The 18,272-nt window shown below is 33.5% G+C and overlaps 1 protein-coding gene across 1 annotated transcript in view; it reads right to left on the bottom strand.

Annotated features, from left to right (window-relative positions):
- Positions 1-953: 953 nt before the first annotated feature.
- LOC128995144 (uncharacterized) overlaps positions 954-18,272 on the bottom strand; it is a 298,362-nt gene continuing 281,043 nt past the window's right edge. Inside the window, exons 18-23 of the mRNA XM_054420057.1 lie at positions 15,787-15,864; positions 13,697-13,864; positions 10,122-10,249; positions 8,761-8,843; positions 6,797-6,986; positions 954-6,027 (exon numbers count right to left, since the gene is read on the bottom strand). Of these exons, the coding sequence (XP_054276032.1) occupies positions 5,926-6,027; positions 6,797-6,986; positions 8,761-8,843; positions 10,122-10,249; positions 13,697-13,864; positions 15,787-15,864 (749 nt within the window). The 3' untranslated portion in view covers positions 954-5,925. The remainder of the gene's footprint in view (positions 6,028-6,796; positions 6,987-8,760; positions 8,844-10,121; positions 10,250-13,696; positions 13,865-15,786; positions 15,865-18,272) is intronic.

The following is an 18,272-nucleotide window of genomic DNA, read 5'->3' as shown; positions in this document are numbered from 1 at the left end:
TTATTCTATTAGGTCGACATAGAGAGGTTCCGTTGTGATTTTCTGTATGGATAATTAACAAAATTTTTACAGATTATTATTCTAATTAATCTGTTGGGGTAAAAATTAACCTCAAAATTTGTGTAACTGAGCGGTCAGACATGGTTGGGCAGCCGCTTGTTGTCCGGCGGGCCTACGAGGACTGTCTTCCACAGCAGCACGAACTCTATTCAATGTTAGTCGTCTGGCATCTGATCTGACTTTGGGCGGCCTGTCAGCTTCATTTTCAACGCAGAAGCCGTTTTTATAAAGTTAGTAACCATTATTGTGCTACGCAACGGAACTTCTCCATGTCGCCTTACTTAAAAGAATGCATGAAACCGCTGAGTTGCCATGAATGAATTCAATACTTTTTAAAATGGGCTCCATAACAACAGCACGTAGCTCAGGCGACCACTGCTCTATGACTACAAAAAATGGCATTGTGTAGGCTTTTCAACGAGCCTACTCCCACCACTCTCAGACGACCTGTCGCTGAACAGTGCCCTGCAGGAAATAGATTGGTTGTTTTGCCCCATCCTGTATTAAACTGTCTGTGTTTATATTTAGACTATATTTTTAAATAAGTGTACTACTATTCCACACTATTCTTATCAATACTCTAAGTTAAATTACTGTCCATCCGTCCATCCTGTAAAAACCACTTGAACAGTTGAGCTATAATTTGATACGACAGCTTCTTCCAGTAAGTAAGCTTGTCAATGTATACTCAATAAAAAATTACTGATATAGAAAGTACATTCTGATCTAAAATCAGTGGTGACAATAACTGTCTTTCAACATTAGCTCTTCTAAATTTTTATTTTCTGTACTCAAAACATTGACTATTAACGCTCGATCATACTTTATGACAAAGCTTCAGGTGAAGTTATCACAAATATAACAAAAACAAAACAGGAGAATTAATCACACAATAATTCTGAAACATTTAATTCCATATTTTCATTTGCTAACAGTAATTATAATTTGATACTTCAAATAATAATAACAATTTCATAGATCAATTTAAATAATTTACATTACAATAGTCTAGTAAGTTTAACTATTGGAATACATGAGTGCACCATTTGCATTTCATTGCCTCACAAAAGGGACATTAAAGCTCATTCTTAAACAATTACACTGTTGATCCCATGTAGTGAGATGCTAGTGACAGAAGAAGCTGAGGTTTTATAACCTCTGGGTCCTTCATGTCACTAGCTTCTATATTGCTGAGAAGTAGTATTTACAGTCAAACTTGGTTTTGTCTCAGGTTTTCTGTTTTGTTTAAACGTTCTTTGGTAATTATTGTTACTCTATGTATCAGAAGCATTGCCAAAACTGTGTTAAAAGGGGATTACAGTACATAGAATTTAGGGGAATACCGTTGGGGGTATGAATTACACTTAGGGAGGTTTACCTCAGAAAGTTTAGGATGATGAGTAAAAAGAGCATTGAAAATGTAGTCAAGGCATTACAAACAGGTTTACCGACAGTAAACCCTTATTAATCCCCACCCTGTTACTAAAAATTTTCCTTAGTAGGGTTAGCCATTTGATTGTGGTTTTAAATATTTTATACAGCTAAGATAGGAATGCGGCAATATTTATTATGAAATGTTGATAAATTTACTACTATTGTTTTTGGTTCAGTACACTATTCACATTTTTTCTGTACAATTTGTTTCATCACATGAAGAAGTACGGTACTCAAATAGTGTGTGATACTACAGATTTTCTATACTATTTCTTACTCTTACTCCTGTGGCCACAATGTCCAAGTGGATTTTGGCCTCGCCAACAATATTTTTTCACTACAGTATTAGATTTATTTAATCTCATTCAGACTTTCAAGTGTTCACTGTATTAAAACTTTGTTATTAAAATAAGGAAACACTTTATTTTATGGTTATGATATTTTGTAGTTTGTAGTAACCCAAACCCCTCTTTTGGCAATGCTACCAATTTTTTAGTTTTTGCACAGGGAAGTAAAATTCAGAGGATACAAGCTTATGGGACAACTGTGCGCTTTTAGCTCTGGTATGGTTGGGGAGAAATGTACTAGTACTGAGCTAGGAAGAGCCCGAACGGTGATGGCCTAATAGTATATTTGTACAGCTGTTGAAGCGCACAGGGTCTTCCTACCGCGTGATAGCTGTAGTAAGTACGTGATGGGGAAGGGGTGAAAGGAAAGCAGAAGAGGAGGACGAATATAATTTGCTCTAGAAACCAACACAAATGGTACTAGACATACCTAAGTGTACCATTGAATGTTTCCTCTGTATCTTACTTCTCTGTGGTTTTTGTAAACATGAACATATTATTATAAAATAAATTTCACTTATTTCTTTCTCATTGCATAAAAAATTAAAATAGTTTAATACAGATATGCCATCTTTCTGATACCGACTGTAAACGAAATTAATGTCTGTAAAATGTAAATTACCAAACACACTTTGGAACAAGGATATTCTTATCTTGTAAAGTAACTACCATATCTCAAGCAATATAGATACTTTATGTAACAATAAAACATAGAGAAAGTGCAGTACAATTACATCTTCAAATGTCTCTGTTTATTACAGAGTAATCAGTAAACCTGTGCAAATCTCTGATGATAAATTATCTAATAACCTCTACAATAACTTACAAAATAAGGAACATTATAATATAAAGTACATACGTATGGACAATACAACTAATGTATGTTCTTAAGCATAGAGTCTCAGTTCAAATGAAAATGTTTTGTTAAGATGAACAGTTACTGTTTGGAATTCAAGTCTAATGTATGATTTTGATTTGCATCCAAATAAGTTGTTATTCGAGTTTTAAAGTCAAAAGTTTCGAGCGGAAAAGCGGTATTACTCTTGAAGTAAAGTTACTAAACTGAATTGCTCTAGACACCACTTAAGTGTACCATTGAATGTTTCCTCTCTATCTTACTTCTCGGTTTTTGTAAACATGAACATAATTATAGTATAAAATAAATTTCACTTATTTCTTTCTCATTAGAAAAAAAAATTTAAATAGTTTTATACAGATATATCATCTTTATGATACCGACTGTAAACAAAATTAATGTCTGTTTCCAAACACACTTTGGTAGCATAAAGAATTGGCCTTTTAAAAAATTGACGTTTTGTTCTCTGATAAAGTTTTATCAATGATACTGACCTTAATTCAAATCACTAAGCAGTTTTAATCTTTGAAAACTCTTATGAAAGTATCGAGTAGTCGGTTCTAACTAAATTTTATTCTGCTCTTACATATTTTCATTATAAAACACTTTCAAATCCTAATATACATCTGAACATAATCAACTGTAAAATGATTGTAAATAGTGGTATTATATTATACAGTGCTGAAGAGATGAACAAAAGTTCAATAACATTAAAACTGTTCTCTTTACTAGGTTATATACTTCAAACTAATATTTCGATGATTTTAATCAAATATATTTATGGCAAATGAATATTTAAAATTGGTCTGAGACTATGTCACCGTGTGGTCTTCTTCTACTCTAAAGGGTCTTGACTAGATGACAGTCAAAGATAATCTTGTAGACACGCAACAAGTATTGCACAACAGAGAAAAATCAATCTTAACATTAAGTTGTCATCATTGCGTGCTTTCAAGTTTCTCCGATTTAAGATCTGTACCATTTTTGAATATGGTTTGGTGATTTTATAACTTATCTGAAATTTGGTTGGAGTGCAATTCAAACTTTGTATTTTATTTTGGAAACTGATTGTCAATTGAGAATCTTTTCATACATTCTGTTATAAATTTTGAGTTTTGTGATACATTTTGAAACATGCAGTTGTTGTGGATTTTTTATAATTTCAAGCTTTCAAATATTGTGAAGTAAACGTTACAGTTACCTATTTGAGTTGTAGCTTGGTTGGAAAGCAAAGAGCTTAACCATTGACACATGACAATGTGTTCAGCTATGAATTACTGTTTATTTCTTATACAGCAGTTAGCAGTAGCAATTTGACAGGCTCATTCCACTGTTATATTTGAGTACAAAATTTATTTTTTTTTATTTTATTTAACACTAATACCGAAACCCTACCTAGGCTGACGTTAACCGAAACCCCCGGTCTGTGAGACCCCATTTGAAAAATAATGGACCCCGCTTACATACACACAAACCGAAACCTTCGGCCTGTGAGACCCCGCTTTAAAATACACTAACGCTGGGCGTCTGAGACGGGCATGTTATGAAAAGACATCCTGTCAAGGTCACGGCACCCATGCAAAATGAACAAACAGTATATCAATTGGTAGGGGAGGAAAAGGGGGGAAGGTATTGGGGGAATGGAATCTCCCAAGTAAACAGTGTTGCCATAATACGTTCGTGAAAATTCCCGTGGGCTTGTCAGACCAGGGTTTCGGTATTAGTGTTAAGTATTAGTGTTAAGTGTCTACTTCAGTATTAAGTTTATTAAGTTAGCAGCAGAAAGTAAGATTACTGAATAAGAAAATAAAATTCCGTTTTATTGAGATTTGATGTTTTATTATGACAATAATTTGTAATTATGACCCAAAAAATTATTGTAAATTTCAAGTCTAACTTGACGTAATAAAAAATCACTCTTTCAAAAATAGTATGATACTCTTATTTATAAGTATATAATAAGAGATAGGCAAAGTCAGTTAGATAATTATGATCATATACCGTAACCACTTATTGAGAAGATTGAGCTCTGAAGTAGTATAAATCTCTATTTCGTTTGAATAAGCTATTAATTAATCCAAAATTGTCTTAAAGTTACCCTAAAAATTCAAATGTACAATTTACCTGCTGTTCTATTGGAATGCAGTAGGTGTAAAACACTTTTTAAAGTAGTTCAAAGGTAAAGTATTCAATTCCTGTTTGAACATTGTGATTATTGAATTATACAAAGCAACCAGTTGGAATCAAACGCTTATGTGTTCAAAACTTTAAAGATAGTCATTTTAACTGTATCTAAGTACTTAAATCCTATACAGGTAATCAATAAAACTATAGTAAATAAATGCTAACTTTTCTGTTATTAAAAACAAATTGATATTTAAAATATTAGCAGGAATATTCATATATAAAATGTACTGCGTCGATGAATCACTTCATGGAAGTGGCTAAAGTTATTTTCTCTGAAGTAAAATAGTCTATTTTAGTAAATTCCTCAAGGTATCGAACTGCAATAGGTATATTTTGATTAAATTAATAGTCGTATAAAAAATAAAACTGAGCTATATATTTTAATGTAGCATCCAGTAACGTGTAAACAACTTATTCGTTAAAGGCAACATTATCAACCTGTCTTAGATCACAATCTTGTTAAAATATCAAAGTACACATCGAGTGTCGCGGATCGATTCAACCAATCAATAGAGGTCGGGAGAGAGAAGTGATATTTTTTATGTTACGGTAGCGGAATCGGGATAGTTTCCTTTGATAGTGCGATGGGGAGCACGAAGACGGTAAGCCCAGTGGTCTTGTCGAGGATGATATAGGGATCAAATTTCTAGCCAGACTTTTACGCCTCAGTATTTTCTGATTATCGGCATTTATAGTGTTGTTCCCAAACCTCAGAACATCTGGCGTTTTGTCAGCTTGGTTCACTTTATCCCTTACCAAGATATTTTCTTTCCCCTCGTGTTCGGACCCGTACAGTATCCCGTCACAAGACATGCTGGATCGGACCAGGTCCGGAGCAGTCTTGTACTGGTCACGCCTGGCTTGTGGGTACGAGGCCAGTTTTCTCCTGGTGAGGAATCCTCTTGTCATGTAGCCATCTTCCTTGCTCAGTTGACACTGCAGCGTCACCAGGGTGGAGGAGTTGAACTGAGACGTGGAGGGTTGTTTCGGAGGGTAGAACGTCGGCCCCTCAAACTGCACCTTGTCCAAGGAGTGCCGCTGTCACACCTCCTGTAGAAACTTGAGTGGACATACACCTTGGCGGTTGTCTCCGTTCCTGATCACCACCATTCCGTCCAGCTCCTCCCCGATTTGAATCACAATCTGGAATGTTTAATGGATTAATGATTGTCAAATAGTATTCACATTTGTTACACTAAAAGGAAGACTTTCATGGTCACACTTGAGACTTAACTAATATCGTAGTCTTTAAGGTAAAACTGTGTCAATCACAGGTAACTTGGGAAAATGTTTCCACCTGGTTTCCACCGGATGCAGTTGGCCATCTTTTGAGCAGTACGGAACACTCGGGAACACTACATCATGTACGGAATGTTACATATGAACCGGCCATTACACCACACTACAGCAGTAGTGCTCCATGCTGCTCTACTAGGCTGAAATGTTGTCTTCTAATTTGACACAGTATTACTCTAAATATCACAATATGGTACGTGTTATTAGTAACGAACAATTATTGAAAATAGATTATAAATCTAACAAATTAGAATTATGCTGATGATGTGAAATTAAAGCTTGGAAAGTTATAATGTGTTGTGCTATTCCTGCAGCCATAAGGCTTTTACACTGAAATTGTTACCGAATTAAAAGTTCTCTAGTGGCTTGTGGAATTGAAATTCAGTCTTCGAGTGTTCGATATGGCAATTCAGTAGCTTTTTGATGATCCTTTATCAGTGGACTGAAATACAGCAAATGCTTCTTGCTGAAGAAACAGCAGACCTTTGTTGGTTACAAAGCTACCTACACAATCATTTATGCCATTCTCATCATCAGGGTAGCGCTATAAACAAAAAGCTATCAGAGCTGTAAGCTCAAAGAACAATAACATTTGTTTTGGTTTTGTTCGACCCACCTGATCCCTGAGTAACGTCAGTCCGTTGTCACCATCGGAGACTTGCAGGTTGTGCGTGACCTGAAGTGGCTTCTCACCTACGCCCAGCTTGGTCACATATTTGGAGGGAAAGTAACCAATCCTGCCCAGACACTTGCCTTTCCACCAATCCTGGTCTGACGTGTCTATAACTGTTACTTTGTAACCGGCTCTGCGAAAACAAATATATTGTGATACTACTTACACATGTTACACTCAACTCTATTAAGTTCTTCTACAGGTGAATGACATAAAATAAGTGAATATCCAGACAATAATTTTGGGTAAACAGATACAATTTCCGATTGTCAAAAAGGTAATACTACTTGTTGATCTGATTAGAGATATAAGTAGCACAATATTTCTGGATTGTGCAAATGAAAAAAAATAAACAAAGCCTATGAAACAGTTAGCATGATATCATGAACTGAAAACACATTTTATACAAAAATCCTATCAGAGAAACCCATTATTAAAACGAAAATCAGGGTTAGGGAGATATGTGGATACGCATTTCATGCTTCTAAACTGACAATTTTACCTGAACTATATACCTAATTATACACAACTCTTAAATAAAAAAAAATGTTCTTTTTGATGAAATGTTAACCAAGATAATTTGATTTTTGAATTATAAACCAAAATAAGAAACTCCTGATTTTGTTGTTGATTGAACAAAGAAAGTTAGAGATTTTTATCCCAACCATCAAGTAAAAAAACACTACAGTACCGTATACACAGGTATGCATCAGTACCGGTATACCTATCGTAAAAATTCTTGTATTACATTTTTAAAGTTTTTAATGATATAGGCCATCATTCCATACTATGAACATTTTATCCTTTCTGTTTGTACTTTCTGTTTGGGTCCATCCTTAACTGTATTACTAAAAAGCTATGTTTACACTAGCATGTAGCAGTGGAGCCACTAAATCGCGACAGTTTTAGTGTCATACGCCACTAGAGTAGAGGCTTACACACAAAAGTGATAGTTCTAGCCATGCAGGGGCATTAAAAGGGATTAATGGCGTACTTTTGCATTTCAATCTTTATATTTAGGGACTTTGTAATCCCATAAGCAGGGAAAAAGTTCAAACAATCTGAGAAATCGGTCGATCTCGGCCGGCTTCCATCTCTCTTCCTTCTTTTTACCTTCTACCTTTTCTGTCATTTCTAACTGAGGTACATTCTTCTGCTTACTCGGATTCTTAACCTTTCCCTTTGATTCTTTTATTCATAACACTGTGTATTTATTCTGACCAGTATCGAATTCATCACTATCAGTTCCTCCATCACCTGTCCAGCTTCGGTTTCTGCCATGACACCGTAACAAACATTTCATTTCTTTGAATTTAATTTGTTATATAAACATTCACAAAGATATATACTTATCAACACAGAGATCCGGCTAGTTAATACAAGTGACACAGGTGCTAGACGTCAGCCTCCGTCACTAGCACTGGTGCTGTGGTTTACACGGGCCACAGGAAGTGATGCGTCAGTACAGATGGTGGATCATTGCTACTGACGCCACTATTTATGTCAAACATATATTAGTTGCGTCACTCCTGATGGAGCACCACTCCAGTACTCCACTAACAATGGTGCATCATTTATGGTTTACACGGTATATTTTTGGCGTCACTATGAAGCCAGTAAACACAGTGCTACATGCTAGTGTAAACCTAGCTTAACGGACAGGTAAACAGGTCTGAGGTATTTCAAAACTGTCAGCCAAACAGAGAATTTATACTCTTGACCAACAAGTGTACTATGTTTTATAACCTTCATCCATGTGGTGTTGGTTTGTAGATTGTATTGTAATACACCTTTATCATTATTGTTAATGATCATTTTAATCCATAAAAATAATTCTACACTTTGAAATATTTTCGGCTAGCCTCATGTACGGAAACTAATTTGAGCATCTCTTTAATCTCACTTACTTGAGATCAAGTTCATCTGCATGCCGAGACTTGAAGTTGTATAACACGACGTACAAGTTGGTCGGCAACAGACGATGTGGCTTCTGAAACAACATTACATTGTATTAATTAATTCAGCTCAACGTAAAGCTGGGTTTTCCTAGGCGCGTAGTCGGCCAGCGGAGAGAGGAACGCGGAGAGCGGACTCAGCTTGTCTTAGGTAATTTAATGTTACTGTTTTCCTAGCAGCGGAGCGGAATGCCATGTTAATTTCAATTCCGCTCTCCGCTGGCCGACTACGCGCCTAGGAAAACCCAGCTTAAGAGATGAGTTTGTTTCAACATATAACACGCTGTAAACATAGCTGTCTTTGTAGCTTAGAACTTTCTTGCTTGAAGACCAGTCTTTATGTACAATCATGGTTGAATATTAGGTGTATTAATAATACTGTCCACGTTGAATTTTAAAACCAGCACCAGCACTCTGGAAATGTGTAGTTTTGATTTATGCAGCAAATGAGGTGAACTAGCGCTACTGATTTAGTCCCGCGCAGAGCGGGGTTAGTATCAGTATTATGATAGCGCTATCTAAATTTTTGTTCTGTATTCCTACCGTGTTAATGTTTTTTGTGTTCGTGTTGTCCATGTTTAATTGTGTTTTTGACGAGTTGCAAGTTTTGAAAATGTTGTCTTCGCAACAAAACATGTTAGCTGATGAACATTATTAATCGGTGGACTATTTGACGGTATTTAAAAACCTATTATTGTCTTAACAATATAGTCCAGGAGCCAGAAACATGAATTTTGAACGCATTAACCTTAAACCACTTGGCCTTTGATTCTATATTGTCTATTGTACTAAGATCACTGATTTACCCAAAGCTGAAATATGATATTGCAGCCATCAACTGTTGTTGGGTATTGCTTGGACGGTTGTTGTAAGTGAAGGTTTGCTTGAATGTCATTCTTGATGGCCAATATATCAGCCTTTGTAGTTTACTGGGTTCAGTGTTGGCCATTATTGCTATGGCAATGTCAGATTAAAATGTAATAGTAACACATCCCCATTACATCATTGAAAAACTAGCTCTTCAAATCCCTCCATGACGCTTCTAATTGGGTTTCAGACATGAAAAGGCTTTTCTATGTGTTAAAAAGTCACATGAATTCAAATTGTACCTCAAGTATTGCATTCGCCTCTTTGAAAATTAATGAATTCACAAAATTCCCTTTCTTTTGCTTCTTTGGTCAGATATTGTATGTTTTTATGATTAATTATCGTGAATATATGGAGTTCTCCTGTACATTTCAACCCACAGTTCACAACTACCATGCACAACTCTATGTATATTATGTTATTCGCTAAGTTGATTGTTGACTGACCGGTGACGGGCAAGGCGATGTACTTGCTGATGATAATGATTTCTCATTGTCGTCTGGTAGTTCTACACTGCTCATCCTCATATTACGAGCTGACAGCAGTCTCCGATTGTGGACTGGACTGGACGGAGCTGCAAGTTGAAAAATAATCAAAATGCGTCACAATTATTACAAATATATAGGTTTATTGAATGAATATGTGGTTATAACAACTCCAGGGTCAAACACATGATTCATTAAAGCCTATGGTATAATGGTATTCAAGTTTAAAATCGACCTTTAGGTTCAAAACCCTTCTTGGTCGTCACAAAAACCAAATCACCTGACAAAACACCCTTTATAGAGTCAAAGCTAATTTTTTTGCTTAAATAGTAGTTCAATCAATTAGTTGAGTTATTTCAAACAAAATAAACTATAATTTGATTACATTTCAGCAGTTCAAACTAAAAACCAAAGTAAATGTAGAGGCAAATATTCAGACAAAAAACTAGTCCTTAAATATATAAAGGCAAAATTCTAATCCAAATTACCGAACCATTAAAATATGCATGAGGATCTAGAATATTGACATAAATGAGAATGGTGTAACTAATATAAAAATATGTTCAACTATGAAAACAATGATCCTTTTTGAAGATGGTCACGCTGAAGACTGCTCACTACTGCACCTACACATCAAAACATAAGTCACACAAACATAAAATTGAGTGGTACTCCAAACAACACAGTATGAAGTTGTGATAAATTGTTCTACATTTCAAAAACAAAACAGTACTAAAATTGACTTAGGAATGAATAATGAATATCCTCATTTTACTAAATGGGGAACATAAGAAGAATGTTAAATTTATGATTTTTGTACAGTGAAGAACTATTTTGTGTCGGTGACAAATATTGTTTACTACTGTATTTGTTTGGGTTGAAATATTGATGATTTAATATTGTATATATAGTAATAGTTTTTAATGTTTTTAGTATTTTTTTAAAGCCTTGTATTTTTTTGAATATAGGTAGATTTTAAGTTCACACCCTTACTTCAGTTACTGGTACTGGAAAAAAAAACTAATTTATACAATGGTTTTGATTTTGGTAGCTGTTAAATAAAGCATTCAACATCTTTATCAATATTTAAACTTAAACATTTTACTATTGTGAAAGTAGTGTTTTTTTTTAATTGTAAAATCTATATGATTTTGTTGGCAGCTATGGCAATGTTTGCAACCACTTCCATGTGAATTTAAAAAGTAGTCTGTACATTGTTGGAAACTAATAATGTTACGTTCATCGTTTTTACACCGGCGAATCTAAAACTTCCTTTCTTTAAAAAAATCATCAACTGATACTGAAGTTTTTGAAAATGACTACTAGTGGTTCTGAGTATTTTTAAGTTGGCAGTTTTTAGATATTACTAGAGGTTCTGTAATAACATGTTCAAATACAGGTGGATTAGAAAGTGTTTTCTAATTTTTCACTATCCATCACTATTCTGAAATAATATTTAATGAAAATATTTATTAGGTGGGGTATCGTTTTATGACATTTTCAGTTTGAAACTATTTAGAGTTGTACTTTACTAGTAATATTTTTACTTTAATAAATATATAAAGCTATGAGTTCAATATTTCTTTATTGTAATTTAACAATTTTTATATGTGAAGATTTATACTAGAAGATGGTCTAAAATTGAAAATCAATGATCAAAAAGTGTGAGGCTAAGGTTTACCTACTAAAACTATATAATGTGGAAACTAAGCACTCAGAATGTCTAGTTGATTGTGTTTGTATTCTAGTTTAGTTTGTTTCGTACTTGACCAGCAATGACTGCTATGAACAAAGATGGGTCTGCGTCTGCGTCTTCCCATGCAGAAGCCATCTTGAGGATATGTGTCACTTTCAGCATCAAACAATGATACTGCACATCATACCAACATAAAAAGCATTAGGCTCTCATGCTGGTTAACTTGCTACCAATGTTAAAAACATATGTTGATTAAAACTCATTTTAACAATGTTCGATAACCTGGAAATCCAAAATTTGTTGATTAGATTCATAAAATTATACACTGTAAACGATTTCCCTTTTGATGGAAATGTTCCAAAGAAAAACACTGGAAAGCACACTAATAATTGAGCTTTCTTTGTTTTAATACTTATATCCAATTATATCCAAGTGTTTTATCACTGCCAACGGGGATGCAGAAGTCAATTTTGGCAAAATGGAAAGTTGACCATTTAAAAGAAAATTCTAAAAAATATTATCTATGTAGAAGTTTGTCTGCCTCTTTCTCCTCCTCAGGCCCCAAGAAATGCTGAAATGCACAATTGTATCACACCATTTATGACAAAGTTGACATCTTTTGTTTGACAACATAAATGTGCATGCAAATCATTCACTCTGATCCTCTGATATACAACAATATTAATTTAAGCACAGCAAAGAGCATGTTGATAGGTTGTCCCAATGTGCCAAATCCATGCAGATTCCTGGAAATTTGAAATTAAAATAAAACAATGCTGTGTTAAAATTCAACAGTCAATCTTGGTTATAAGTTTATGCGATGAATCTTTTACAAAAATTGTCGTAAAACAGACAAATAAAAGAAACTGTAACTTCCTAAAAAGTATTAAATGGTAAAACAACTTACAACTATCAAATATCAAATAACAAATGGATTGTTAAATCATAAATACTCACCTCAAAAATCATATTGGAGTTTTCACTGAAAAATTTTCCCTACGGAATTATAAAATTTACCTCCTGATTGTATACAAATAATTAGGTAAATACTAAACTTAATGATTATGTACATTATATGACTATCATGGTGAAAAAAATGGCTAAATATACAAATGAGCATACTTTTGCTATTGTTCTTTTCTTTCCAAAAGTGAGTTAATTAAGAAGTTTATGTGCATTGTATAAAATGAGGAGTGTTTGGGTGGTGACTACTGTACAGCAAAAAACCACCTCAAGTGAGGACAAAAACTTTTAGTTTGAGAACATGTTTCTACCACTCCATCACTAACACATAAATGTACAATAAAAGTACAATGGTTATGATAAAAAATATCCTAAAAAAGCTGTGAGAGTTTACTGGATAGACATTAAAAAAATGTAAAATTCAAAATTAAATACATATAGATACACAAAGAAAAGAATTACTCCAAAAGTTTAAACTTGTTTAGCTTCTGGTCCACTCGAATAATAAACCCCTAAAAGCATCTATAATAGTGTGGAGGGGGGGATAAGTTTTTTTAGTTAAAGGGCCACTTATAAAATATGAATCAATAAAATAATTAAGGACATTTTTTTGTTAATGCTTTCATATCCCTTTGATATTATATGTGTATGAGTTTGTGACGACTCTTCGAGACTCTTAAAGAGGTTCCTCTTTAAACAAACTTGGTATTCAGCTTGGAAATGAACCTTTTGGTTTGAAACTGTTTAATTAATAAACAGAGTATTAAAGGTCATTTTAAATATTCATTTCACAAACAATTGTTTCTTATCTGCTTCCCCAAGTGAGCTGGTTTAGTGCTATGTAGACAGGGTAGTGTTATGTAGATAGTTATGTTACATTGTAAGCGAGATGATGACGAGTGGCTGGAGGTAGGGCCCCCATTGGCCGATGCTGATGGTGGGGGGCCCCCGCGGCGCCTCTGTACCACCTCACTACTCTCGGGGGAGTCAAGAGACAGACTTTTCATGCGGAGATTCAACTTCTGCCTCCGTGGACTGTGAGGGGCTGTGGAACAATCACACTACTTACTACGCAAGCCACTCAAAACCGCCTTGCGTTTGCTGCAAGGTTGCGGAAAAGGATTATACTAGCATTTCAGTAATTGGTAGACATTTTGAAGTTGAACTAGCTAATTGCATTTCTTTGCATGTTATTGGACAAACTTCTACTACAGGGTTTTTAAAGGTTTTTTTCATATTTTGAACCTGTAAGTGGTAGGATACAATATAAGTTATGTCAATTTTTAAATCGGTGTAGAACGATTTTGCTAAACACTCTACCCTAGTTAGATGTGTTGTTTGTATGAAAAAATAGTACAAGAAGAAAAATATATTCTCTGATATTAATCATAGGAAACAGTTTCTGGAAAAGCTGTTTGCAAACCTATAAGATGAAATAAATATGCCTAATAAAGGTTTTAGGAAACAACAGTCTTAATGTAAAAAAAACACATTTTTGAAAAATTTAATAAACCATTAAACTAGGCCTATGTAATTCAAAAGTGGGTTACAATATTACAAATAATTTTTAAGCTAACCAATTATACTTTTATAAATTTTACTAGGTTTTTTTATTTATCTAAGTCAAAACAATATACGTTGAAAATATGAATCAAAGGGCAAATGACGCAGCTTTGTTCACAAATGAATCACATGTTTTTAGTTCTATAGTTTACAGATTTACTGGAGTGGGAAGGCAAAATAAAGCATTCTTTGAGCAAATACAACCAAGAGGCAAACATGCAAGCACAAACGATTACACAAACTGGTTAACATACAAAATGATGAATTTTCAAGGTTCATAAAAAAATGCACTTCCAATTGCGCCAAAGCAAAAACTTTATCAACACCCGATAAAACCGTTTCAAAATCTACTTACGTAAAAATAATATCAAGTTGATTATAAACCTGCGATATATTCCTTATTTGGCCAGTATTATTTGTGCTGTTTTTCTTCTTCAAGACAAATCCAACGCTTCTTTTACCACTATCTGTTACAATTATGATGAACAGTTCAACATTCAATACAACTACATGTACTTCTGTGTTTAAAGTTCATTTTTGGTGATTGTAAAGTTGGATTGTTTGAAAGATTATTGTGAACACTTTCCAAGTATAGATAGAGAGATTTCATGTCATAATAAAATATGATACCATCTTCAGCTAAGAATAAGCTGAAAATATAACAAGATTAGTATCCGCCCAGCCAAACCTAAAAAATCCCAAAATAAATACCTCACAGAGAACTGCAGTAGTCATAACAAGAAACAACCAATCCCAAAAGAAAATAACAATTATTGTAATGATTACCGGTGTGATATGCTATGGGCCCAAGATATGATTGTGCCCCTCCTCAACCACTTCCCCAAACGCTTCTCTTTGGGGTAGATTATCTTCCTTGCACCCCCAACAAACCTTAATCCTCTTGAGGAAGCTCCTAGGTCCGGGCCCACCGGGCCATTTTATTAAAACGGCCCTGAGGAGGGTAAATGAACAATGTACATATCTGTACCAAGAAACTAGCTCAAGCAAGATTCACCATAACGCTACCCTCATATTTAGCAGATGTGTCCATTATGTTACCTACCACCATTATTTGTACTATTAGTTCCTAGTGTTTTATATAATGAATTTTTCCCTTGTTTAGACTATACTATCCAACTATATGTGTGGCTTTTCTCTTGTGTTCACCACCTTGGTTGAGTTGTGTTCTACAATTGTTATGCTTTAGGTACTTTCTTATGCTAGGGACCATATTCCAGATCCCAAAACTCCACAAAAATATTTTTTACCAACCGTAATGGAAAATGTGCACAGTAATCAATCAAATGACAATCCGACTCTTGTTGATGTGTAAGGTTAGACACCAATGTGACCTAGGGGAGTCTATTCTAGGGGCTCTACGCTAGTCTAGGGGTGACTACAGACCAGTCTGTATGATAGGAGAGTTCATTTGGGGCTCCGTTGGTGTCGTGGCACTGCTGTATGTCCCAGATATCGTCGAACCTATTGTAATTCTATGTTAGTAAACAACAATGGCACTTCACTACCTCATTTGGCCCAATTTACAGCATTGCCACATAAGGAAATATTCACATAAAGAGCACTCTAAACTACTAACTTGCAGCATAGATAGTTATGGTAACAATGATATCATTCAACATTTTCATACTCTTCACTTTTAAACAAACTATGAGTTTTAAAATGTGCCCTTAGATTCTTGGGTGTCTTAAAAAAAAATAAGTTAGATTGTGTATGTTCCCATATCTCAGTAAATATAAGTAAAGTAATAAATTAACAAACTCAATAAAACAACTGGCTTATTACCTTCAAATAAGTTTTCTTTTGCTAAGATTGACTACAATGTAATTCTCTTTCCACATATTGGGCAGTCAAATATTTTCCAGACCAAACTAATAAATTACAAAATGCATTAATTATTTTATAAAATAAAATAAAATCTATACCAGGATTATATTTTTTATACAACTAGGTATAACTTATTGAAAATTATTAAAAAATCTTAGAAAAATAAACAGTTGAACTATAAATTGTATCGTGATCAATATTGTATTCCTAAGCCATTGACTTATTATACATATATAATTATTTCACACACTATTAAAAAATATCACTGTGTTAAAGCAAATGGTAATTAGAATTTTTATTAAAGTTAAGAAAGTAGACAACATATTCAGGAGGATATTAAAAGGATGTGTCAAAGGATCTCAGTTTAAGCATGATTCAGTACCTAATTGAGAATATCTCAAAATTGGTTACCAATTCATGGTAGCAAAAATGTTATACCCTAACTCAACCACTATTAGGATCTAGTGAATCTTGATATACTTAACAAATTTGGCACTACACACTAATTTGTAAAAAGCTTTTTATTAATCATGACTTTAAGGCACATTAACATGCAAGCTTACATGCATTACAAAGGTTAACTAAATGATGTAAATATATTTTTGAAAAAGGTTTTAGTCATAACCAATCCTTAATTATTCTGCAAACAAAATATTAAAAAGAGATAAACATAGGTTATTTTTGTGTCTTTCTTCTTTTTAATCATTTATGTAGTGCAATTATAATTATAGAATTTAGTCGTAGTTAGATATTAATTTGATTAAACTCGTTCTTTTAAACCAATAATTTACCGGATGGATTTTTACTTTTGTTAGGCTTAATTTTGATTTTCATACATGTGTATGAGATTCAAAATCAATCGAAATTATCATCTCCTAGATCAATTTTATATTCATTGCTCTTGAAATTTTTACTGCATAATCCATTAAAAAAATCATCATAAAAAATCACCTAATTAAAAATAAATCAGGCATGTAGAAATAGCATTATACCATTAAAACAGCATTAAGCTTTCAAGAAAAATGCGTTTAATAGAACACAACTGTATAGATCTAACTTCGTCAACTGCTATGTCACATACAGGATATTGAAGCATGCAAAATAGATAAAAGGCAAATATTCCTGTTGTAGCAAACCTTAAAATCTAATTTACACCAACATTGATAACCATAAGCTCAATTAATAATTAGGTTGGCCGCTTTGAGAAATCACAACGGTGTGTTTTTTTATTTATTTAATTTACGATAAAATAAGGAAGTTGCCAATGTTTGGAAAATCACACAAAAATGTACATTAAATGTATGAATTAGAATTTGAGACAACGTACTGCATTTAGCTTTTTAACTATCTCGGTAAAAACAAAATCACAGAAATAGTGCTAGAGTAGAAACTTGTTGTTCTCTTTAAGCTGAAATCAATATTAGTTTTTAATACCAATTTTTAGTTATATCTATTCTACCTCCCCTTAGAATAGTTTTGAGTTTATTATTTAATATATAGCTGATGTGTTGTTTATATTAGTGCTGATAACATGATATATAGCGAGAAATGTATATTACTCAAAGGTAAAGTAAAACAAAAATTTAAAAAAATCAAAGATAATGTAATGTTTTGTCTATTACGTGGTTTGTCTATTAGGCTACTACATCTATTTACGTAGGCCTATTAAGTTATTTGTGAAGTAGTGAATTGTTAGTTTATTTGAAGAGGGAGTAAACAAAAATAAGATCTATCGGCGAACTTAAAGTGATCTACTCGTAAAATGTATTTGAAGGAAAAATCAAATTGAAAATCACAACATCAAAGAACAAATTGTTAATCAATTGTTTAGTCACATTGTCAAATATAAAAAGAGTAGTGAAAATGGATGGAAATACACATTGTTAAAAAAAGGTGGCAAAGCGAAAAATAAAAATTACCTGGTTTCAGTAAACAGCTTAAAATAGCTAAAATTTTTAGGATAAACAATTTTCATAAAAAAATTAAAATACCCTAGTCGATATAATTTTTTTAAGTGCGGTGAAAGAATGCATAAAAATGGAATA

The sequence above is a fragment of the Macrosteles quadrilineatus genome, unplaced genomic scaffold, assembly GCF_028750875.1.
Source record: "Macrosteles quadrilineatus isolate MER2022 unplaced genomic scaffold, UCM_ALF_1.0 Scaffold_5__1_contigs__length_97177068, whole genome shotgun sequence".
In the NCBI taxonomy this organism is placed as follows: domain Eukaryota; kingdom Metazoa; phylum Arthropoda; class Insecta; order Hemiptera; family Cicadellidae; genus Macrosteles; species Macrosteles quadrilineatus.
Note: the sequence above shows the minus strand (reverse complement) of the source record. Positions and strands in the feature narration are given on the sequence as shown.